The 24,203-nt window shown below is 52.6% G+C and overlaps 2 protein-coding genes across 3 annotated transcripts in view; one reads left to right on the forward strand and one right to left on the reverse strand.

Annotated features, from left to right (window-relative positions):
* Positions 1-1,216: 1,216 nt before the first annotated feature.
* On the reverse strand, positions 1,217-9,137 carry GID8 (GID complex subunit 8 homolog). Its single transcript, XM_079946443.1, has 5 exons — positions 8,917-9,137; positions 6,132-6,261; positions 5,028-5,224; positions 4,524-4,721; positions 1,217-3,763 (listed from the first exon to the last, which is right to left on the reverse strand). The coding sequence occupies exons 2-5, from the start codon at positions 6,247-6,249 to the stop codon at positions 3,590-3,592; spliced, it is 687 nt and encodes a 228-aa protein (XP_079802569.1). The 5' UTR covers positions 6,250-6,261; positions 8,917-9,137; the 3' UTR covers positions 1,217-3,589.
* A 34-nt stretch (positions 9,138-9,171) lies between these two features.
* Positions 9,172-24,203, forward strand: part of DIDO1 (death inducer-obliterator 1) — a 51,915-nt gene continuing 36,883 nt past the window's right edge. Inside the window, exon 1 of one of the 2 annotated variants that reach the window (XM_079946440.1) lies at positions 9,172-9,370. The gene's annotated coding sequence lies outside the window, so the exon portion shown is untranslated. Of the gene's footprint in view, positions 9,371-15,800; positions 16,963-24,203 lie in introns of those variants that run through there. The other variant, XM_079946439.1, reaches the window with a different exon arrangement.

Here is a 24,203-nt window from a genome sequence, read left to right on the forward strand (position 1 = left end):
AGAAGAGCAGACGGCAGGCTTCAGGGTGGGGATGCAGCCACAGCAAAGCACGGACGCACGGCAACCGAAGTTCCGCCACCCTTCCAGGTCTACGTACAAACGTGTTAGTGCGGCACGGAACTCTCTTCTTATTAGAATGTTGTCGGTGGGGGGTGCGGTGGGGAAGAGCTTTCAGACGAACACTCTGAGAAAAATGTGCAAACTTTTACTATGAAATTAAGAACAGGCAGCAAAGGCAACCTATTCTGCGTTTTTCAGAAGATGTTGTGAGTGCTGCACGCATGCGCCCCAGGAATCGCCTGGAACGACAGAATCAGAGGGGCACCAAGTGCTAGCGGGTGACTGTTTTACACAGGCTCTCACACGACTGCTGCCAACAGTACAACTGACTGTAAACCCGAAAGAGCAGGTACTATTTCTGAAATGGAAACACACCCATCGTCAGAACAACACGCTTGGTGTCCAGGGGCTGGGGACGGGCAGCCCAGCCTGCAGTCACCGCACCTGATGCCTTTAATCTGGTCTTCTGTTCAGACCGAGACTTGGCAATAGTCACCCAGAGAGGAGTCCTGCCCCGTTATCCGGAGGACGGCAGTGTCTTTTTTTTTTTTTTTTTTTTTGCGGTACGCGGGCCTCCCACTGCCGTGGCCTCTCCCGTTGCGGAGCACAGGCTCCGGACGCGCAGGCTCAGCGGCCATGGCCCACGGGCCCAGCCGCTCCGCGGCATGTGGGATATTCCCAGACCCCAGACCGGGGCACGAACCCGTGTCCCCTGCATCGGCAGGCGGACTCTCAACCACTGCGCCACCAGGGAAGCCCCAGCAGTGTCTTTTAACACAGAATGTGTACGATTCTCTCCGAAACTCCTGGTTCTGCCACGGTCCCCTAAACTAGCAGCAGAGAGAAGTGGGAAAGTAGACATCACGCTGCGTGAGAAAAGCTGCCCCCCACACATTTGCTCTGCATGTCTGTCTTCAGAGGGCGTCCTGGCTGGACGGCAGAGCCAGCCCTGCGACCCCCAGGCTTGCTCCTGGCATCTCAGTCCACGCCAGGACCAGTCCCAACCAACAGCTGCCTTTTCTAGAAACTGGAAAACTTAATTCAAATGGCAAAATACGTTAGATCTCATTTGCTTTGCGATAATCCCTGTGCTTCGGAAGAATCCCGACTAGGGGTCATTGCTCACGTGACTTCACAACACCAGGAACACAGAGCACCAGAATATTCGCACATTTTATTCATTTCAAGGCACTTTCCACCAGAAAGTGTGAAAGAAGAAAGAAACTACCCTGGTAGAACATTACATTTTGACAAACACAACAGCGAGATCCAAATGAGACGAAGCAGAGTCAGCACACTTGACGCTCGTTACCTTGAAATGGCTTAAGGTAGCCTGCTTGCTGCAAAAAGAGAGACTGCAAAAAAGAGGAAACAGAGGCGTCTGCAAAGCCACCCCCTTGAAGATTTCCAGCCCATGGGGAAGGAACTAAACCCCTTAAACAAAGGTAAAGAGCTGAAGAGTAACATCTGAATTCTCCGAGTCTGGCCAGCACCCAGCTCACGCGGGTCTTAGCACTGGCCGATCAAGTCACTCACTGGCTGAACTGGGGAATGAAAGAGCAACACTTCTCATAAGCATTTAACATTTCATGCACGTGACAAACCCCATTCAAGTCCTGACAGTTTATGGATGATCCTTGCCCATTACTGTACATCTCAAACCCTCTCCTTTGAAAAATATTTCAAATCGATTATATATTAATTATGCACATAAACAATCTTATATACACTAATAATAAAGGATGCTTTTGAAAAAATGTAGTTTTATGTCTACTGCCCTAATATTTTTCTTCCAGCTTCTGCTGTATTAAGTCTTAATTACCTGAAGATTAAAACCCCCTTTCTCCCTAACTTATTTTTATCCTCAAACCTCAGAGGAAATGATCCTACGGAAAGGTCACACCTGAGGCTGACGACCGAGAGAGGTGAAACTCATCACTTCTGGGGGTAAGGAAAGGACACCCCACCCCCCCAACCCTCACAAGGTCCAAAGGGCAGCATGAAGGGCCAGTCTAGGGCCTGAGTGGTCTATTTGCCTTTGCGCCCGTGACTGAATTACACAACCACCTGGGGAAGGAAAATCCTGCTTGAAGCTGTACCCACTGAAGACCAGTGACCCCGCAGACTCAAGTGCAGGTCGAAAGCGGGTGGTAAGTGGAGGGAAGAGCTGGTGCCACAGATGCTTCAGGACAAACACTCGGGGGGTCGGAGGCAGAGCCCCGACCTCCCCGAGGACCTGCTTCACTATGCATCCAGGCCCACGGGCTCCCCAGATTCGGCTGCTGATGGCATTTCTCTCCATCGAGCCCGGAGGCCAGCACAGCCCACCCTGCACAAGGGCTCAGACGAGGGAGAACTGAGTCTCAGCCACGTGGGCGCTCCCACCAGAGGGTGCACAGGAGCCCCCAGCCCCAAGAGCTCCGCGTGCTGGGGCCCCGTCCACCTCCACCTCCACCTCCACCACCTCGCCCAGGGGCCGGCAGCTCTGCAACAATCCACAGAACCCCTTCCAGCACCGGCGCCCCAGGCCACCTGCCACAAAGCCCAACACCCGAGCCTGCATCTGGGTATCACCGACCGCACTGGGTGCCGGGCAGGGGACAGATATGAGGGCACAGAAGCAGGACAGGCACAGCACTGGCTGACAGCGTGAGAGATGCTGAAGTACGGCACACGCCGCGGCGCAGTCACCCGTCTCTCCAGCTGCAGATACTAGACGGTGTCACTGCCGTCACACGGGGAAGCCAGCCCCAGAAGCAAAAGGTGTGCTGGAGATGATGAAAACTTTTGAGAGACCATTTCGGTCATTCTTGAAATTAAAGAGAAACCTTTATTTTTAACATAACTGCCCAGGAGAGATGGTTCATTGATCCACTAGGAAAGAGTCTCTCACCACGTACAGCACCAAAATATATATTTAAAAATTTAAAAAACACACAGCCCGCCCCTCATATACACACGCACGCACGCACTTATCTTGCCCAAAGCCACACAACCCCGACCAAAAGGGAAAAAAATCAAACTCAGGACCCGCACACGAAAGAAGTCTTTGAATTGGGATTTACAAATTTATATAGTCTTTCCTATGAAAAAACAAAAACAAACCAAAAACCAAGGGGGGAAGGAAATACTTCTACACGAAGGCCAGCCGAGATGTGGGAAGATGAGGATGCGCTGTCTGTCCAGACACAAACAGAGAGCAAGACGGCCATCAGTGCTGCCCCGGTGCTCCGGGCGGCGGCCGCGGGGTGGACCAGTGTCCCTAAGATGCGGCGCCTTGGGAGCCGAGACGCCCAGAGCACGGAGGTCAGGCCATGCTGTGGTCCTCACCAGCCTTCCAGAGGAGACGGTGTCTTTCACCGCACGTTCTCCAGCACTTAAAAGGGCTACTTTTCCCTTCTGAAAAGATTCTGGGTCAAAAAAAAAAAAGTAAAAGGGGGGAGGAAAGAGTTCTCTGCTGCCGTAAAAATCTTCAGTCCCAGACGGTGCTCCGCCGGCCCGGCGGTGAAATGGGGCCCCTGCCCAGACTCTACTTGGGCTCCTCGATCACGCCTTTGCTGAGGTCTGTCATTTTGGGATATTTGACTTTCTTCTGGTCCAGCTCATTCTGAGCCCAAAGGAGTAGTTTCAGTAACTTTGCCAGCTTGGGTGTTGACTCACGATTTTCATAATCCAGGACAGCTTGGTTCACTTCACTCCACACCTAGAAAATAAAGGCAGCCAATAAAAACCACCACACACGCAGAGCGCCCGCAAAAGGGGTCCATCACAAGATGCATTTCGTGCGTCCTAGAAACCAATTTTATGTGAGAAGCTGGTTACTTATTTAACAAACATAAAGCCTGTGACCGTCAGGCACTCCAGAGGATGTAAAGCACACTACTTGTCCAGAGGAGCTCGCGGTGTGGTCAGCAGATATCACATCCGGCCTGGACGGCAGTGACATGCCAGAAGCTGGGCACGAGGGGCCTGGCAGAGAGGGCAGACCAGGGTGGGGGTGGGACCGGTTCCAGCCTAACGAGCCCCAGGACGACACCTGAGGTGGACCCCAAGGACACCCTCGTTCCAGGGGAGCGGAGGGTGGCGGGGAAGCCACCATGCCGTCGGGGACACAGAGGCTGCGACAGGGCGCGCAAAAGTGTCCAAAGCAAGTGTGGGCTTTTAATCAAAAGGTACTTGAAACCCCTCTTCCTACGAGTCTCCAGCTATACAGGAAGAAGGCTCAGATAAACAAGAAAAATGGGCGAAGAGGCTTGCCTGCTTTGTAACAGCTGCGACGCCCTGGGCTCCCGGTGTGACACAGTGGAAGTGTCAGCTAGGGAACAGCCGAGGCCCTCCCAGCAGCGTCCCGGCCAGAAACGCCGTCCCGTTCGACACCACCCACCACCGCCCCGTTTCTTTGGAAATCCTGTGAACATCTGTGGAGGATGCAGACGGAAGCCCCCTACCCGCCTGGCGCCCACCTTCTGCCTCTGCATCATGTTGAGCAGGTCTCCGAAGGGCGAGTCCTCGGGGTTGTCGAAGGCCAACAGGGCCAGCGTGCGTTCCATCTCGGTCAGGCACTCCCGGCTCTCCTCGCCCTGCTCGGCCAGCTGGGTCTGTGCGAACTCCAGCGCCGCCTCCGTCTCCCGCTGGCGGATCAGCTCGATCAGGTGCTGTTGCTGGTCGGGGCCCAGGCAGACGGGGTGAGCGCCAGGCGCCTGGCCACTCGGCCAGTGACACCCCCGCGGTCGCGCCTGCTTCTCATGGAAAGGGCCTCTCAAAGGACAGAGTTGTCTAGCAACTCCGAGTTATTACATTTGCATTTTTAAAGCAAGAAACAGCTTCTGAGATACACAGAAGAGCAGCTAACTCTAACCCCTTCCCCACGTCAATTAAAGCAACGTTCTATTAAGGCGAATTAGCCTCGTTACTTCTGAATCCCATAAAGAACCTTAATTTGTCAAGCATCCGTAAACCAGACTCACTTGTAGGTGGAAGTAAAGATAGCGGTTTGTGTCCAGAAGCTCCGGGTGGAGGCTGTTGACCAGTGCGATGGCCTCGGGAATCTGGCCTTCCAGTATCATCTCCCGGATTTTGATTCGCTCGTCGAGCGTTTCTAGATCAACACTAGGTTCGATCCCAGATTCCATCCGAAACTTCTCTGCTGCTTCCTTAAAGCCCTCTGGAAATGAAAACCATCCTCACTGCTCGGAAGGTCAGCAAGACATCAACGCAAAGCCCTTTTGTCTCCAGAAAGCCCACCGCCTTGAATAAAAAGCCTCTGCTATAACCCCACTTTCTTGGGGATCTGGGTTTAATACCTTTGTGACTTATCAGTTATGTCCCAGAAATGCAGACGTAGGACTTCATTTCCTTCCCCCACACCCCAAACGCTCTAACCTCCCAGCCAGGTGAGGACGGGTGCTGGTGGAGGGCTGCGGTCCAGGCCCAGTGCAGAGAAGCTGCCAACCTGCTCCAGGGGAAGCAAGGCCCTCTCAGCCTGCAAGGCCCTGGCTACTCCCACTCTTAGTGAGTTTACAATTCTCTTCAACATCAGAGACTGATGGGAGGGGTGGCGGCCACTGGGAACTCACAGGAAGGAGACTGACTTTCTGGAAACACGTGGGTTTTCTCACCACGTACAGAGTTACCCTTTTGCTTCCCAGTGTCAAGGAGGACTGAGTGTTAGCCGCAGAGCATGTGCGTTTCCTTCCATATGCCCTTCCCCCTTTCTTGAGTTGGACACATCTTCTAGAAACAGTCCAGTATCATTTACCAGACTGGCCAGAAGAGGTTAATTACTTGGGTTTTAAACGTACTTCAGCACTTTCTTAATTATGCTGATCAATTGGAAAAACGTCAAAGGCCAAGAAACAGGTTTTTTCCTTAGGTCTCAGAGCCCCGGAATCATGATCTCATCTCCGGAAGAGGATATCTCTTTAAATCCGTAACTACAAGTTTATCAAAAGAACACTGCATTTTCACGACGCCTGAACACAAGTGCACCACAAAACTTCAGTAAGTCCTGGCTGTGTGCACAGAAAGGGATAAGGATGTCCAAGGGGCAGCACCCTCGTCACACCCCTTACCTGTGACCAAGTAGTTCATGATGAGACGGTTCATGTCTGCTCGCTGGACGTGTAAGTTATTGAGCTTTTCCATCCACTCATCCTTTGTGATTTCATCGGGTTTTTCTGTATAACTCATTCTGATTTATTTCTACAGGGAAAAAAGGTAATATTTTAAGAATCGGTGAAGAATTCTATGACAATTGCGATCACTTCAGACATAAACACGGCGACAGAGCAGGAAGTAAAAGGGGGAGTGGGAAGATACTTAAAATGTGGAAAACAGCACATGCAAAGGGCCTGAGACTCAAACACAGATTCGGGGACCAAAGAGAAGGTTGGGGTGTTTGGAAGGTAGGATGAACGAGAGGAAGAGCCAAGGGTCTTAGGACCAGGAGGTCAAGGGTCGGCTGGGGTCCGATTAAGGCCCTACAGGACAAGGGGGATCTAGATGGACTCCCCTCTAAGCACGAAGGGCAGCCACGAGAGGTACAGGCTGAAGAATCACGTGCTGCGATGTGTGTTCTCCAGAGAAGCCCACATCACACCCCCTTCAGACTGAGAAAAATGAAGCGATCTGACAACACCAAGTGTTCACAAAGACGTGGAGTTCTCCTGAACCCCTTTACCCTGCGGTCAGAACGGACCGCACAGCAAAAACACTTGGCATCGCTTTGCAAGGCTGCGCACATGTGCCCCTCACAGCCGGCTCTTCTACTCCTGGAGACTGAGACCCAGACACAGACGAGCCTGTCCACAGAGACACTGCTCGGGATGGCGACAACATGGAAGCCATCACCCGGATGTTCAGCCAACAGCAGCACAGACAAATGGACTGTGGTTCACAGGACCACAGTCCCATAGGACCAAAACCTTGGGGCAGGTGGGTTTCGGACTTCAGAACTGTCCAGGCTGCACAAAGACTATCTGCACATTTGACCACGTATCGTACGCCATCCCCTCTGTGGTGTGGGGCAGCACCCCACAAGCAGATATGATTTCTTCAGTGAAACGTATGAGGCCTCATACCAAGTGGAACAGAAGCTACTAAACAGCCTTTGGCAGGTGAGGTTTTGCCATCTAATAGATTAAAAAGAAAACCAAAAACTTTCGGTTTTCAGAGTTATGTGGATTTTAGAACTACTGAGAAGGGACTGTGACTGTATCCACGAAACAGGATTTACTAAAGCAAGTAAAATAAATGAATGTGACCACATGGGGGACTTAGAAACCAGCTGGACGAAGAGAGCAAGTCACAGCGGAGACCCCAGTGCGGCGGTTTGTAAAGAACAAAAGCAAGACAAGCTGTACAATGCTTGCTTAGCAGTAAATACACTCATACGTTCGTAGCAAAACCGTTTTGCCACTGTTTTAAGTAAGGGCACGAGACATGAAACTCAGGAGATGGTTACCAAGGAAAGGGGGCCCTGGGAGCACCAGCTGGGCTCTCGCGATGGGTGGTGAGCCCACCACCGTCCACGTCAGTTTTATCCTTTGTAACTGACATAGACGTTGTGGATATTACTTTATACATAGCAAAGCACATGCCAAACCAATTAAAAAAAATTAAAAGACAGCTCTGGTGCCCAGTGGACATGGGATGACCGTGGGGTGGTGAGAGCTGAGCAGGAATACCAGTGAGGAGCCACCCAAACAAGAGAGGACGGCAGCAGAAGAGCCACAGAGCACAGCCCATCAAGACTCTGTGCACCGAGCCAGGGCGCCTTGCTGCTGGACCCAGCGTGGAAGGATAAAAGAACGGAAGACTCAGGGACCATGGTGGGGTTTCAAGCTTGAGACCTTGCAGGATGGAGCCACAAATGAGGAGAGGAACAGGTCTGAGGAGCCGGGCAAGTTTGGGCTATCAGACCCACAGCTGGAGAAGTCAAGCAGGCACCCGGATTACAGGTCCTGAGCTCAGCGCTGGAAACAATTAGGGAAACATCCGCCACAAAATGACTGAAAGCCAAGAGTTCGCCAAAGATCGCCCAGGGAGAGAGTGTAGGTGGGGAAGCAAAGGAGTACAAGACAAAGTTCTCGGTCCGTGGGGGGATGCCATGCCCAACTCTAATCCGCAGAAGAACACTTGTCCTAAGACAATCAAGATGTGCTGTCCCTCACCCAAGGACCCATCTCTCCAAGCTACGCGCCAGTGGTGTAACTCACTCAGATCAAATTCTCAGTCCTGGACGACAGAGCGACGTTTGAAAAAGCAACAGCTTTGGAGAACTGTCTCATTCTGTTTTGTGCAGGAAGAACTCAGCAGTTAAAAATCCCACAGACATAATTTAACATCCCATTGCGGACGGCGAGGAACACTTGCTCGCAAGAGCAACGTCCGGCCTCTGCAGCTCAGCCTCTGCTCGGACGCGGTTCCGGGTGGAAACGGTTCCCGTCGCAGAGACACCTGTGCGACGTGTCGAGAACTATCACCTCCTAGTAGGCGCCGCCTCGGAATGTGCAGACCTCCCTCAAAACGCGCTTCGTCAACAACAAACACCGAGTCTCGGCGCTCGGGCTCCGTCGCCTTAGGAGAAGGGGACATTTGGACCTGCAAACCCCGAGGGCGCCGCCTCCCCGGACAACGCGGCCCGATGACACCTGCTCGGACCCCCAACCCCGGAAGGCCCCCCGGCGCGGTCGGCCAGTCGGCGCACCCCCGCGGCCTGGCCCGTCCCCTTCCCGGGCCGCCTCGACCCCTCCCTGGCCCCGGCCCCTGCCTGACCCTCCGCCTCCCCGCCCCGCTTCGCCGCGCTCTCGCGGGGACGCTCCGCCCGACCGCCTGGGCCCGCCGCGGCCATCTTACCGTGAGGATCCCGCCTGCCGCGCTGCGCGGTCTCCGCGGCCGCTCGGGGTGCCGGCCCGGGCGGGAAAGGGGCGGCGGCGGCGCCGGGGAGGGGGAGGCAGAGGCGGGGGCCGCGGCGGAGGCGGGGAACGGGAGGGCAGACGCACCGGCGGCCGCCCCCTCAGCCACTTCCCGCGAAATCGCGAGATTGCAAGCCGACAGCCAATCAAGGGCTCTCGCGAGGGTGCGGGTCGCGGCGGCCGCCCGGAAGCGCGGGACTCCCGCTTCCGTCCTTGCGCAGAACTCCTCTCACGGCGCCCAGGCTCTACGGATTGGCGCGAGAGTCAAAAGGCGGTGGCCGCCTCTGGATAAGATGGCGGCCGTGGAGGCGTCGTTGTGGGGGAACTTCGAGCCGGGACGGCGACATCTGGACTGAGTCGGAGGCTAAGGTCCCAGCGTCCCTCCAGTCGTTTGTGTGAGCCCGAGGGCATGGGGCGGGAAGGGGGGACAGGCGCCGGTGCTCCGCGCAGCCCAGAGGTGGGGTCCTTGCCAACCCGGTGCTCGCCTTCGCGCAGGCCCGGGAGGAGCCTCTCGAACTCGGCCGGCGGGAGCTCTCGGTTCCGACGGTTGGGGCAGGTTCCCGGGCACGCGACCGCGGCGGGGAGCGCGCACCCGCTCGCTGCCGCCTGAGTCAACCCGGACGGGCCTGCCTTCGGGGAACCTTCCGGGGACCCGGGGGCCTTTTCCGCCTGTGGTCCCTGCGGCGCGGGGCCTAGTGGTTTTTCCCGCCCGTGATCCCTGCAGTCCCAGGCCTGGTGGTCTTTACAGCCCGTGATCCCTAAGCCGCGCTCGGGTTGGGCGGGGACTGCAGGCCTGTGCGACAAGGGCCCCGAGATGCTGCGGCCGGGACCTGGTGGTCGCGGAGACGCAGAAAGTCATTTGCGCGTTTATTTGGTTATTACTGTCCGTCTGCTGGAGAAGAGTGCAGATTCCTTCAGATCAGGGTCTCGTTTTCCCGTTTCTGGAGAGTAAAGTTAAAAGATTTTGGAACCCTTCAGGAAGGAAATTGAGGGGCAGCCCTTTACTCCATCGGATGAAGTCCGGTGCCCTCCTGAGTTAGAATTCGGGGGTTAGTTGGTTTCCTGTGATTGCTGGGGAGTGAACTAAATAACGTGGAAGTGGTATGGGACTTCTTGCAGAAAGTAAGTGGAATTTGGCAAATAGGTTTGACAGTGACGACTAATTGTGGATATTTCCCATTAGGGTTAGTCAAATGAGCTAAATCTGCAGGTCCAGAGCTTTGACCAAATCTATTTAAAACGCAGACGCAAATGCAGTATATGTCTGTAATTACATCCTCTTCAAGTACTTAATCCTATAAACAACTTTAGATGTCAACTTTATAATGGGCGAGGGGGTGCAGATTTTAAAAATTCTTTTCAAGGGAGCAAAAATCTGGTGCCCTAAGAGGCTAGAGAGTTCTAAAGAAGGTCCATCTGCACCTTCTGTGCGGGTCATAGGTTAATGGCCCGTCACCCCCAGAAGTGGTCCTGCACAGCCTGAATTCTGTCTAGATACCGGGTGCTTTTTGAAACCCACACTTCAGGCAGGATCATCTCTCTTTGTCCCTGGCTCCCTCTTCACACCCATCGGCAACTCTCCAGTTGCCTGTGTAGAGTGAGCACAGCTGAAAGACTCACCACTCCTACCCTGACTCTGGGCTCTCAGGAGCTGGGTCTGCGTGCAGCGCTCCTGAGGCCAACTCCTGGGAGTGGGGACACCATCCCGACAAGCAGGATGTCGTGCCACCCCTTCATGTTCACGTGGTCCCTAAACGATTCCTTCGTTGCCTTCAGCACACCGTTCTATGTCACTGATGCCTGTTAGTGTGTCACAGTTCACCACCACCAACACATGACCTTCATAAGAGCTGAAGCGGCTAGTATGTGGCAGGGGTTCTGTAGATACTTGCTGAGAATGTGGAGGAATAGATGAGTGAGGGTGAGGACCTTCGCTAGAAGCAGTCTCAGCAAAAAAGGACAAAGGACGGGAAGTTAGTCCCAGTGGAGTGAGAGCAGAGGAAGAAGTCGAGAATGGCGCTCGGATGTGTAGCCTGGTTGGTGGGGTCGATGGTGGCGCCAACTGAGGAAGAGCCGGCAGGGTGAGGAGTGAGATGGGAGGAGGGAAGGGGTGGTTAGGGGCCCAGGGTGGACCATGGAACGCTGGAGGGAACGATGAGGCTGGAAGTGCAGGTTTCTTGGTGACACCGTGAGAGTCCGTAAACGTATTACTTGGAGGAAGTCCGTGGAGAGGAGGAGCGGGGAGGAAGGGCCGGAGCGCTGCTGCCGGGCTCTCCAGGAGCCTCGGGGCGCAGCTTCCAGCAGAGCCACTGGCTGGGGCGGGCCACTTGATGTTCACCAAAAGCTGCCCTTGTGACAGGGCAAGAAGTTCGGTGAGCCGGTGAAGGCGGAAGATGTCAGATCGCGGTGAGCTGAGATGGGGTGGGGTGTCTAACACTGAGAGGCGCCTAGGGCCCTGCAGCATGTGTGCAGAGGAGCTCGCAGGTGGACTTGGTCACGGGAAATGCTAAAGCCATGGGGTTTGATGGCTGAGGGGGAGGCCGGTGTGTCGGAGAGAACCCTGGGCTTCGGGCTTGTGCCTTTGGGTTCCCAGGGCCGGGCCGCCACTGAATGGGGACACCAGAGGAGGGCTGGGATCAGCGGGGGGCTCAGAAGTCAGGAGCTCGTTTCGCATGCGTTAGGCTTTGCAGTGCGTTTGAGGCATCTAGTGGAGAGGTTAGGGGAACAGACTAGTGGATAGTAAAGGACAGCCGCACGGCCAGGAGGGCGTGAGGCCCCGGATGAAGAGTACGCAGTGAAAAGAGAGACGGCCTGGGCCGAGCCCTGAAGACACCCGCATGCAACAGGGGAGCGGGGAGCAGGAAGCAGCTGGGGGTGCAGGGCCACGTTGGTCATCATCTGGGGCAGTGAGCAGGTTGACCAAGATTTCAGCCCCTTGGGGTGGTTGACTGACTTCGTGATAGGAAGGCAGGGGCCCAGAGCTTCTGCTCTTCTCCAAGCCCTGATGGAGAGTTTCATTCTGACAGATTAACAGTTCTTTTTTCTCTCTCTTTGTAATTGGTTTTCTTTTCTTTTTTTTTTTTAATTGAGGTATAGTTGATGTACAATATTATAAGTTCCAGATGTACAAGGTAGTGATTCACAGATCAGCAGTTCTTTAAAGAGAGATGTTAAGGTTTATTAGTTTTAAAAGAGCAGGCAAGAGTTTTTAAAAAAGGAAGTGCAGGGCTTCCCTGGTGGCGCAGTGGTTGAGAGTCCGCCTGCCGATGCAGGGGACACGGGTTCGTGCCCCGGTCCGGGAAGATCCCACATGCTGCGGAGCGGCTGGGCCTGTGAGCCATGGCCGCTGAGCCTGCGCGTCCGGAGCCTGTGCTCCGCAACGGGAGAGGCCACAGCAGTGAGAGGCCCGCGTACTGCAAAAAAAAAAAAAAATTAAAAAAAAGGAAATGCGTTTTGAGAATAAAATACACAGTGCTCCTTTAATAAAATCCTGGACTGTTCAACAACCTGGGTATCAGCCATGTTTTACAGAATTGCAGTATTTTGGAGGGCGTTTCTGTCTTATTCTCATACCCTCAAAGCATAAAATCAAACCCCTACATGCTGGAGCTCTGCTTTCCAGGGGATTTGGCAAATCAACCCTGATTCTTCAGGATAAGGTATAAGCTGATCGATTGTTGCTGCTGGGAATCGTTACCACAAGTGGGCAGTAAACTCCAAAAAGTCAGTTCCCATAGCCTTAGCTTCACACGGTATCTTGTCTTCAGTTTCTCTGTGAAGCTGTTGGAAGAAGGAAGACTGTTGTTACTGTTTAGTTCTGCTGCATGTATTCAAGACCCTGTGAAGCACGTGTAATGGGGTCTGAGGTGGTCGCCTTCCCCCTCCTTGCGGGATTGTATTTCCCTTTCTCGATTATATCACTAAATCAGAAAGCACTGGTTTCGTCATAAGTTTCTTTGAATGGGTAAAGTAATATTTTAGAGTAATAGTTTTCTTGACCTTTTAACTCCTGCAGAGGTTGTAACGTAAATTGAGTCCAGCACGGTGCCACCTGAACCGCTTGGGGTGGGGTGGGGGCCGGACGGAGGGGCACAGGCAGCGTGCTCACAAGGCTACCAGTCAGTGCGCTGCTCGCAGACTGTCTGCTGAATTTGACCCTTCCCTTCACACCTGGCTGGTTAGGGCTTTGATGCACACCTCGGAGATCCATACAGACACATGCACGTGTATATATAAACGCCTATAGCGTACCCGTGCGTAGCTGTATATCTGTATATGCTTTGAGGGGTTTCTGGTTTCTGTTGGTTTTGGTGGTTTTGTTTTTGCGTGAGCCCAGTTCTCATCACATGTCTGACTTGGGAGACGGAAGCACTGAATGAAGATGAGGCATTTTTTCAATCCATACCCACGCGTTCTTTTAAAAAACACTCGCCAAATTGATTTTCTTTTTTGACTTTAAAGTCCTCTTATATTTACTCTTTTAAATGTTTTTACTTTCCATTGAACGAGAGGAATTTTGTATGTCTGACAGACTCCCAAGATTTGTCACTTTTCTGTGTAGCTGTAAAAGGCAACGTTCTTGTCCTCCTACCTTCTGTAGACAGATTTGGGAGATCCTGTTTCTCCTTGGGTTTCTAAATTTCAGAAGCAGTTGGTTCAATTTGGAACTCAAAACTATTTTGGTATTGAAAAGGGTAATTTATGGGTATTGATTTCATTGAAATCAGGGATACCCCAGAATAAAACCTTTTGGGTATCCTTTTGAAATTCCTAATAGCTCAACCTGTGTTACTCTTGTTGGTATTTTTTTCAAATACTCTTTTCTCTCTTTCACCATTTTGTTTTTGTGACCCAGGCAAGAGCAGGAATTTATACATTTTTTTCTCTTTTGGACAAATCCAGAAAGCCACTGTTAGACCTGACTTTCAACTATCTTTCACTTTTCAAGTATTTTCTTTCAGAAAAAACGAATCTCTTAAATTGTAGGCGGTACAGCTATTTGTCGCTGTGTGCGTGCCCCTGAGGCCCCGCCGGCCAGGTGAGGGCCGAGGACCGGTGTCAGCGGCCCTGCCCTGGGCCCTCCCGTCTCAGTTGACTGTTCTCTCCCAGCCTGTGGAGGTTCCTGCTCACCAGCTGCCCTAGGAATTCGGTTCAGATCTGTGGGCTTGTTTCTCCCTTTTCCTGTTACGTACTTTGTGGTGTGATGAGGGTAAATGGTGTATCTGGGCACAGTGCGGTGGTGGATCCAGTACACCAAATGGTGTTTCTGCTTTACTGCTTTTCTGTCAAAATCTGTGAAAGGCGTTGATTTTTCTGGCTTTTTCATTTGGTGTGTTCCTTTAGAGACTGCTAAGAGATGAAACGAACCAGAAAAGAAATACACTTTTTATGCCTTATACTTTTTAAAGTATTTCTTCTGAAGTTAACTTTATTTACGTTTCACTAAACTCACGGGAAGAAGTAGATGTCTCAGAGTTACAGGAACCACCCTGAAAGGCAGGAGTAACAAGCGTTGTTCTGACGTCTGAGCCCTGCAGCCCATGACCCCTGGGTCAGAGGGCACCTGCGTAGCTATTCTGAAGAAACCCTGAGGGTTTTCCTCCAAACTGCTGGCCGAGGCTAGGGAGGAGGAGCTAAGGGGGGGTCCCACCTTGACTTTGCCCCCTGGCTTCTTCTCTCCTCCCTGGCATCTCTCCTCTGCCCCAGGTCTGGGTCTGAGTTTGGGTCCAGGTTCACTGGGGACCTTGCCCAGGGCCAGGCAGTGGCCCCACCCTAGACCTTGACTACCCAGCCCCTTCTCTGCCTGCCTGCTGGGAGGGCGCTGGCTTGCTTGCTTGCCTTTGAATTCCAAATGAGAGTAGCAATAAAGCTGCTTGGCTGTCACCTCACCCAGACGCACCTTGCCTTGTCTCTCAGGGTTGCACTTGACTGCAAGGAGAGGGGTGCCCTGCTCAGGACCCAGCTTGCCAGTAGGCTTTAACTCAGGGGTGAGAAGAGGCTGAACGCCAGGAAGCGGTCTTGTAAAAGGATTGATGACCTTTCCAGATGTGCTTTTCTGCTTTTATAAATTTCCTCCGAATTGTCCATGGGTATTGGTGGCAGGACCTGGTGTCCACACACGTTGGGCAAGCACCAATCATACATTTTCTCAAAGACTGAAACCCCCTTGAGTCCTGGAAGCCTATTTAGCTCCCTGCTCCCTCCTGCCCTCTGAGCTACTCGTGTTGTCCCCTGAACTTTGGGATTTTTCTTTGTGTATTTGGGGTATTTAGGAAAGAATCTGAGACAACTGGAGACTCCTTTTTAATCTGTTTGTTCCTCTGGGTATAAGGTTGTTAGGAGAAGGTATTCCTTAGCTAGTAGACTTCAACTAAAAAGTATCCAAACTGAAGTTCCAGAAATGCCTTTTTTACCAGGGAAGAGCAGCTCCCGTGAGGAGTGACAACAGGTGAGCTGGAGTTACCTGAAGAGGTGGGAGAAGGGCGAGGGCCTGACTCCTCCCACAGGTGGCAGGTGCCCCTGAGCCTGGAGGCTCATGGTCAGGGCTAGCTCCTGCTGGGAGATCAGAAAGGGAGGCGCAGTTGCAGGGCCGGTGGGGGTACGGTTTCCTTTCCTTTGCTGCCCGAGAGCCCTCCTGAGCCCCCCAGTACTGCAGTGATACAGCCGGATCTTCCCCTCTGGGCCTCCCTTCTGTCCACTGGGCTTTCCACCCAGAGCTTCCTCCTGTTCCACTGGCAGCCCGGTCCTCTGTGTCTTTCGTGCGTCCCAGCACCCGCCCGAAGCTGCAAGCCAGTTAAAACCTTGTAGAAAGACATTACTGCTGGGTTTGCTTCATGTAAAGATTTTCAGCTAAAGAGGCTGGGTGGGGTTTCCCCGTTGCGACTCCCATTTAGGGAGCCCTTTGCAGGGAGGCCTTCTGTGAGCTTCCCCTGCACCCCAGCATGAGTCCCATGTTACACACAGCTTACCCACTTACACACTGTTGGTTCAAGCCAGTTCCAACTCTGTCTGGTTTATGAACTTCTCATACACCCATCTGGAGCAAACCTGGAGACAATCAAGATGCTAAGAACGCAAGATTCATACTTGGGAGAGGCCGTGGAAGCAGTCCTGATGGAATCACATCAACAGAAACAAGCTGTGTTGGATTCCTTTGAAGAAAACGGACAGTCTGCGAACCTGGCAGGCCGTGTGATCTTCAGAGATGTTTATTTAGAAGCACACCTGCTCCCAGGCCCCTGGTTCTCACGGAAGCACCTGGCAGTCCTCTGTAGAGTCACGGGTGGAGCTTTACTGCACACAGGGCACTTTTCTGCTTTTTGCCCAGCGGTTCCTGCTACTAAGGGATGTGGAAGCAGGGAGCTGTAGCGGCAGCGATGGGGACAAAGGCCCTCGGCCGGGGAGTTACTGTCTTCGGGGGCCATTGTCCACTGTCCCAAGGTAGCAGGTGTTTCCCCTCTGAAGCCCGTTTGTTGAGTATTTGGGGATGGACAAGTGCCCTGCAGCCCTCGTGGGCAGGTGTGCCCGGTTGAGTAGGCGGGGGCGGCCCGGGCACTGAGCTCTTTGGCCCGTGGGGAGCGGGCTCGAGTCCCAGAGAAGCTGGGAACGCAGTCTGGTGGGAAAGGAGCGATGCGCCTTGCTCCTCCATCCTCTTCCCGGCCCCTTTTGGGGCCCGGGGTGGCCAGCCGACTGGAGCCGCGCCGCCTCTGCTCTCAGCTTTGGCCCTAAGGCTCGGGAACAGCGCGGCGCAGGGCAGGGGCGGGGCCTGGGCCGGGCTCCTTCCTCCGCCAGCCGCGCGGGGACGCTGTTCTCGGGGCGCGGCCGGCTCCTCTACCCGCCGCGTCTCGGTGGCCGGCGTCTTCTATTCGCTTAGCGCGGGCGGCCCCTCTACCCCCCGCATCTCGGTGGCCGGCGTCGACCCCGCCCGCCCACTCTGAGGCGCTCGGAGGAAATGGCTGCGAAATCTTGGAGGCCTGCGGCCCGCGCAGTGAGTAGCGGCCGGGGCGCCGGGCGGAGGGTCGGCCGCTGCGAGGCCGCATAGGGACGGGCGGGGGTGGCGGCGCCCGAGCCCGGCCCGGCCCGCCCGGCGCCGCAGGGCCCGCGCCCAGCCGCGCTCTGTCGAGCTGAGAAGATGGCGGCGGCCGCGGGGAGGGCGAGGGGAGGGGGGAGGGACGCGCGGGCCGTGGGCAGGAGCGGGGGGGCGGTGTCGGGGGGCGCCGGGGCTGCCGGGCAGGGTCCACTCCGCGGGGTCCGGCCCGGTCCGCCCGCCGCGGGCGTGTCCTGGGGGCTGGGTTACGGTGTGGACGACTTGAGAGGTGCGCGAGCAGGACGCCGCCCGGTGACCCCCCAGCGGCAGTGCAGGAGGAGGGCGATGCTTTTTCCTAGAAGTTCCTGGTCTCGCTGCTGGTGCGTGGAGGAAGTGATTCTGTTTCAAGTAACTGTGTAACGTAGGATTGAATCCCCCCCTCCGTTTTTTGTTTTTCATCAAGTGTCTAGTTGCTCTGGACACCTTAAAGGAGATGAAGTTTCATTCTGGTTTTTTTTTTTTAAGTGTGGTTCTTTTTGCTTTTATTTCGCTTGATGGTTTTGGTTTCTGGTCGACTATTCCTGTAAAGAATAACATTTCGATAGTTGTGTGATATTTGATGCTATAGGAAGCAAAAAAGGCCTTCAGAAAATCTGTTTCACTCTTTTAAAGAGTGTGTGCCTAGCCATAAAATACGGATTTTTAGCTTTTATTGTGCGACGTGTCGATTTGATGTAGGACACAAATTTGTGTTATATCTTATCTTCTGGTCAACCTCAGAGTAGAAAGGGGCAACGTTCACCTTCCAGCGGAGGTGTGCCCGGCCGGGCTCACCAAAGACGGGCTCACGTCTTTGGGGCTCAGATCCCACGCCCTCATTTGCTCACTTTTCTTTCCCCCTCGGTTGCTCCCCCGCCAGGTTGGGAAACTCTGGAGGTCAGGGCAGGTTTTCTGCTCTGAATCCAGCACTTCAGTCAGTGAGCTTAGAGTTAGGACCTTAGAACGACAGCACCTGAGCTAAGTTGAAGATACTCTTTAATTCGTGTTTTGGCCTTAGATAATATCCATATAATTTGCACATTGGTGGAATGAGATTTGAACCTCATGTACTTGGGTATTTTGCAGGAGGGAAGGGCGGATATTGAGATCTTTTCAGTGTGCTCACATAAGCTCATTACCCATAGCTTGGTAAGCGGGAAGCTGAGCCTCCACTTGGCACCAGCAACAGCTCACAGTGGGCATTCCACCAAGGTTGACCCTGTTCTGGGCAGTTGATGTGTGCTAATTCGTCTCAGCGAGTAGGATGCTTCTGTACCTGTTCTAACCTCCAAGAAGCCAAAGCACCTTTAAGGAGCTTGCCCAAGATCGCAGAGCTGCGTTCTAACCGGGCCGTTGGGCCAACCCCAGACAAATGTTCCATGATTTCCCCAGAGCTACGTAGTCCCTGGCTTCATGTTTCCAAGAAAGGTGCTTTAGCCATGGACTTTTTTTTCAACATCTTTATTGGAGTATAGTTGCTGTACGATGGTTTGTTAGTTTCTGCTTTATAACAAAGTGAATCAGGCACGTATCCCCATATCTTAGCCATGGGTTTTAAGGAAATAAGATCTGTGACCTTTAGAACGATTTCTCGTTGTATTCAACAAATATTTATTGCATCCTGTGTGCCAAGCACCCTGGTTGTAGCAGGGACCAGAAAGGTGGCCTTCCCAGCCCTGGAGACGTGTGTAATGGGGACCTGTGAGGGTCGGCAGCCATGTCCCTGGAGCCTGGGGCCCCTTTTTGGCACTTGAGGGTGGCATGTATTGAACATATACGTCTCCACGTCTAGTCCTCTACCTTCCCATCTTAACACGGCAGACGTCTCAGGTGTCACCTGGGGAGGCCCAGCCACAACCCTGTTGTGAAGCATTCTGCCTAATGCATTTCCTGAGCACCTTCTGTTTCCTAGCTGCCCATGTTCTTGCAGGCTTACGTTAACAGTGAGTTTAGGACTAAGGTGTATCTTTAATTTACTACTGATTTTCCACCGAGAACTGTCTTCTATTAGTATTCGATTAAATTCAGGCTGTTTCAGGCGAAGCGAGTTATGCTCTGATAAGAAAGGGTAGAATGAAAAGTTGGGCAGTTGGCCGCTCCCCTGATTGTCTGCTGTTACCGGCGGTGACCATGTATGCGTGTGTGAGCATCACAATGGCTTGTTGAGGAACTGTGTCACTGGGGCTTGGACACGGGGCGCCCAGTGCTTCAGGTGGCCCTTCGTGTGGATGGGGTTTGTCTTCTTGGTGAGGAAGGGAGGGTTTGGAGTGGGGACTTGGCTCCCGTTTTCTTTTTGGCGGTGGAGTTGTGGGTCCTGCTGTTGATGCTGGAAGTCTCTGTGACTGACCACAGGGTGCCTTATTGGCTTGGAGCCCCTTCCCTGGCAGCCCGCGGACTGGGTCTTTTTAGTGTGTGTTTCCCAGATGTTCCAGGTCCTGATTGTTTTTTATTTCTGTTAACATGATGTGTTTTACCTTTTTTGTACACGTGTTGCAAGCTACCAAGTGACTTGCATTTGGCTCTTACAGAGCCAAGGTTGAATGTTTACAGGTCAGCTCACTGTTGTCCTTGGGTCCCGTCCAGTAGAGGCCTGATTTCTCATACACCTGGTGGCTTCAGGAAGTCCTTTAAGAAAAACGTTCCTTAAACAGTCCCTTTTGCATTTTTTCTTATTTAAATGGTGGCGTCAGGTACAGTGGAAACCTAATGTTACTCTCTTTAGGGCCAGCATCAAATGATGTGTGTTAATTCCACTGCAAAGGCTCTGTGATTAACAGTTAATGGACATGTACTATTTGGGAAGGAGGAGGCCTAACGGTCTACATTGAGCTCCCTTGATCTTAAGTGCCCACACTTCCTGGAGTCTCTTGCTTAGGCCTTTTTTTTTTTTTTTAATTCCAAACTCTATTTTATCCCCCTGCCCGAGCATGCGGGCAGTGGGATAAACTTTGTTTTCTACGCCTGAGTCTATTTCTGTTTTGTTATAAGTAAGTTCATTTATGTAAATTTTTTTAGATTCCACATATAAGTGATATATATTAGTCTTTCTCTGATTTCATTTAGTATAATGATCTCTGGGTCCATCTATGTTGCTGCAAATGGCGTTTCATTCTTTTTTATAGCTGGGTAATGTTTTGATGTATACATTCACCACATCTTCTTTATCCATTTCATCCATCAGTGGACATTTAGATTGCTTCCATGTCTTGGCTATTGTGAATAGTGCTGCAGTGAACATTGCGGTGCATGTATCTTTTCAAATTAGAGTTTTCTCCAGATACATGCCCAGGAGTGGGGTTGCTGGATCATGTGGCAGCTCTAGTGTTTTAAGGAACCTCCATACTGTTCTCTTCATTTTATTTTTTGAGTAGTATGGTTGACCCTTGAACAACATGGGTTTGAACTGTCTGGTTACACTTACGCAGGGACTTTTTCCAGTAGTAACTACAGTACTACACAATCTGCGGTACACGGAAGCCAAGTTAAACACAGGAATTGGATGGGAGTCCAGTTCCTGCGTTGTTCAAAGGTCACCTCTAATTTTGAGGGTAAGTTGTTATGTGAAGTTGAATAGGTAATTGTACGCATTTTAATAAGAATTGTTGTAGCCATGATTGTAAAAACTACTTAGTAGGTGTGATTATCTTGTTTGTAATTTGTAAAGCAGATGTTTCTCTCTTGAGTGTCAAACTTAGGTGCTATGGTTTTGTTTTTCATATGCTGATAGAGACACTCCAGAGGTATTTAATACACCTTTACAACAGGAAGGTAAATGAGGTTTCCTCCCCAATGTAAAGATAGCTGTACGGTGTTTGGGTTGCAAAAATAAGTTTATAGAGAGAGAAAATTAGGATATAAAGAAAGGATATAAAATATGAAAGGATAGAAAGCAAGCAGAAACCCCAGAAATGGCACCATTTGGAAGCCCAGTTACAGCTGTGGATGTGTTTGTGAACTTGGTTGGGGTGGGGTGGGGGGGTCAGGATGTGCTGGGAACTGTTACCTGCTAGCTTCGCTCAAGGGTGTGGGGCTCTTTCCATGGCAGGGGCTGTAGAGTTCATCATCCTTTAATTACAGTCTTAAAGAATTGCATCACATGGCTGTTTCTGGGTTTTTCTCAAACTGGTCTCCTGGTGATGGACATTGGTTTGTGTCCCTTAGTTTAAAAAAAAAAAAAAAGGCATGCTGGGAGCGCCCTTATAAACGCACCTGCACTTCCCTAGTTATCCCTGGCAGATCACAGTGAAGCAGTCCCACCTGGCCGGGTGGAACAGAGGTGCTGCCTGCTCTGTGCCGAGCATGGAAGGGGCTCTTTGTAGACATTTGCAGATTCTCCTGTGAGGGCCTGTTTTCCCAACTACTCACCAGCAGACATTGTCATTTTAATAAATGACACAGGCTATTTATCATAATCTGACTGGCACTTGACACGATGGAGTTTCACAGTTGTCCCCATTTCCCTGGGCAGCACACCTAGCTGTTAGGTTTGCAGTTGGGGTTGAAGGCAGGGACACCCTGGTGTGAAGCCTGCCTTCTTCCGTGGTGCTGCCCCTTGAGCCTCTCAGCCCCCTGTCTGCTTATCAGAGGACTTACCCTACTTGTTAGTGTGTGGGTGTGGTCATGCTGTGGTCAGCAGAGGAGGACACTGGTGGCTGCCTTGGTCAGGACTGGGGATGCTGAGCCGGCACAAGGAGTGGTACCCCTGAGATGCCCCCCGTGCCCCATGGACACAGGGCTAGGTCAGTGCTAGCCATTGACTCTTCAGGTTTGTTAGATTGTAATTTAAACAGTATTTGTGTCTTTAGTAGTAAGGTGGCTTTCTTCTGCACTTTCCCCACCCGGGCAGTGGGCAGGAGTTGAGGAAGCTGCCTCAAGTTGAGCTCTGCATGGATCTGTAAAAATCAGTACAGAAAATCCTGTTTTTATTTAATAACTGCTTTATTTAAGCTTGGACCTTCCCCACTGCCCCCCAAAGCTAGACATTGGCCTCTTCTAATCTCAGAGAAAGAAAGGAAGATTCCAGCTCAAGTATACGGTTTAATTCTTGACTTCTGCATTTCCAAGGTCTCCAAGCATTATTTTTGCCCCTTGGCCTGTGGCATGAGATGCAGCTCCACTCATGAAGCAGATACTTGTGAGGCAGCAGCAGGCCTTTGGTTTTTTTCTCCAACATTTTCTCTTTGGACTTAGGTGGCAGTCCCTCTGAATGCTGCAGTTTCGTAATTGGTGCCTTCTCATCCGAGGAGAGGTGGGGAGGGTCTGGGAGAGCAGCCTCCTGGAGCGTCACTGTCACGGCCCATCAAGAGCAGCCCCTTGACGTTGCCAGTAGTGTCAAGTCTGTGGTGGTGGCCATTCTCAGACTGACCCCTTTACACCTAAAATTAACAAGGACCCCAGAGGGCTATTGTTTACGTTGTATCTATTGATATTTCCCATATTTGGCATTAAAAATGAGACATTTAGGGGCTTCCCTGGTGGCGCAGTGGTTGAGAGTCCGCCTGCCGATGCAGGGGACGTGGGTTCGTGCCCCGGTCCCGGAAGATCCCACATGCCGCAGAGCGGCTGGGCCCGTGAGCCATGGCCGCTGAGCCTGCGCGTCCGGAGCCTGTGCTCCACAACGGGAGAGGCCACAACAGTGAGAGGCCCGTGTACCGCAGAAAGAAAAAAAAAAGAGAGACATTTAAATTTACTTACTTAAAAATAATAACATAAATGACACTTTATGGGAACTATGTTCCAAAACAAAAACAATTTAATGAGAAAGGTAGTGTTGTCCTAGGGTTTTGCAGTTCTCCAGAACGTCTGGCTTAAGCGACAGTAGCCAGATTCTCTTGTCTCCTTCGTCCTATCTCTGTCATTTGGCTTCTGAGAAACCACCACATCCGTGCCCTTAGTGTTGTGCAAATAGTTTGCCCTTGGGGGGGCCCTCCTGAAAGGCCCGGGGGCCACACTTTGAGAACCTCTGCTCTGGGTCATGGTTAGAAATGCTCTTGTTGTTGAGAAATGGGAATTTAAAAAGGCAGTTGACTCTGAACTTGTAACACCTGGGGAAATGGGTTACTTTTAAGATAGGCAATGTTTTCAGGGGGCCCTCAACCACGTTCTTGCTTTTTGGGAAAAACGTGGAATATCTGGCTAGTTTGTGGTCCCTAGAGAAGAGGGTTCAGTGCACACGTCCCCCTCAAAGTGGACCGCCTGGAACCAGAGCCCTAGAGTACAGCCGGGGTGCGCTCTGGGTGAGGAGGCCCCAAGGGTCTTGCGGCCTGAGGGAACGGTGGGTGGCATTTTGCCTTTATCGTAGGCTGTCCTCACCCACAGCCTCTCACCGGATCCTTACCAACAGCTCTTGCTGCAGTGAGACACGGTGCGCCGGGCCTGCACTGGGTGCTACGGGTGACACGGGGATCTGGCAGCAGTGCCCCCGTGGGCGCTGGAAGGGAGTAGCCAGCCCTGGTGCACTCGGGGCCCAGACAGACCATTGCGGATATGAAAGCGATAGGGTGAGCAGTTAGGGGGGCGGAGCTGGAGGATCAGGGTCCCTAGGAAGCAGCCCCTGAGGTGCCCAGCAGGGCTGACTGTCCTGGGGAGCGACTTACTGTGCCCAGGGTCCCGTCTGTGACCCTCCCCCCCTCCCGCCTCACAGTCACACCCTCTGTCTTGGTTGGGGAAGGAGAGGGGAGGCTCCCTCTTGGGGGCCCATCCCAGTGTTGTCCTGGATATTTAGCCAGACCTGCCCCATCTTGCAGACTCCGTGAGGACAAGAGCCTGTGCAGTTCAGAGGGGCCCTAAGACCCTGGCAGGAGGCTTGTCTTACAGGCACCAACCCCAGGGTGTAGGATTCAGATAGTCCCTTGCCAGTGTCTGAAGCCATGTTTTCTTGTTCCTTGAGAGACAAGAGGGAGCTGCCTCAGTCCCCTCGGGCTGCCGTGGCAAGGACCACAGACTGGGAGCTTTTGCACAGTGGACTTGGATTGCTCGCAGCTCTGAAGGCGGGAGGCCCAAGGTCAGGATGCCGGGGCAGTTGGGTCCCGGTGGCAGGGCCAGGTGAGCTCTGGGGCCTCTTTTCCAGGGCAGGTATCCCATTCAGGAGGGCTCCGGGGGCACAAACTGTGCAGACCACAGCAGGAGTCCATCCAAGGTAGCAAGTGGTTTCGTAGAGAACA

The sequence above is a fragment of the Stenella coeruleoalba genome (assembly GCF_951394435.1).
Source record: "Stenella coeruleoalba genome assembly, chromosome: 15".
Lineage (NCBI taxonomy): Eukaryota > Metazoa > Chordata > Mammalia > Artiodactyla > Delphinidae > Stenella > Stenella coeruleoalba.

Excerpts from the sequence above, each read along its gene's own strand:
- GID8 (XM_079946443.1), bottom strand. The coding sequence starts at position 6,249 with ATGAGTTATACAGAAAAACCCGATGAAATCACAAAGGATGAGTGGATG. Across the intron at positions 5,225-6,131 it reads CATGAACTACTTGGTCACAG|AGGGCTTTAAGGAAGCAGCA; the intron begins GTAAGGGGTGTG and ends TTTCATTTCCAG. Across the intron at positions 4,722-5,027 it reads ATCTTTACTTCCACCTACAA|CAACAGCACCTGATCGAGCT; the intron begins GTGAGTCTGGTT and ends GGCCCCGACCAG.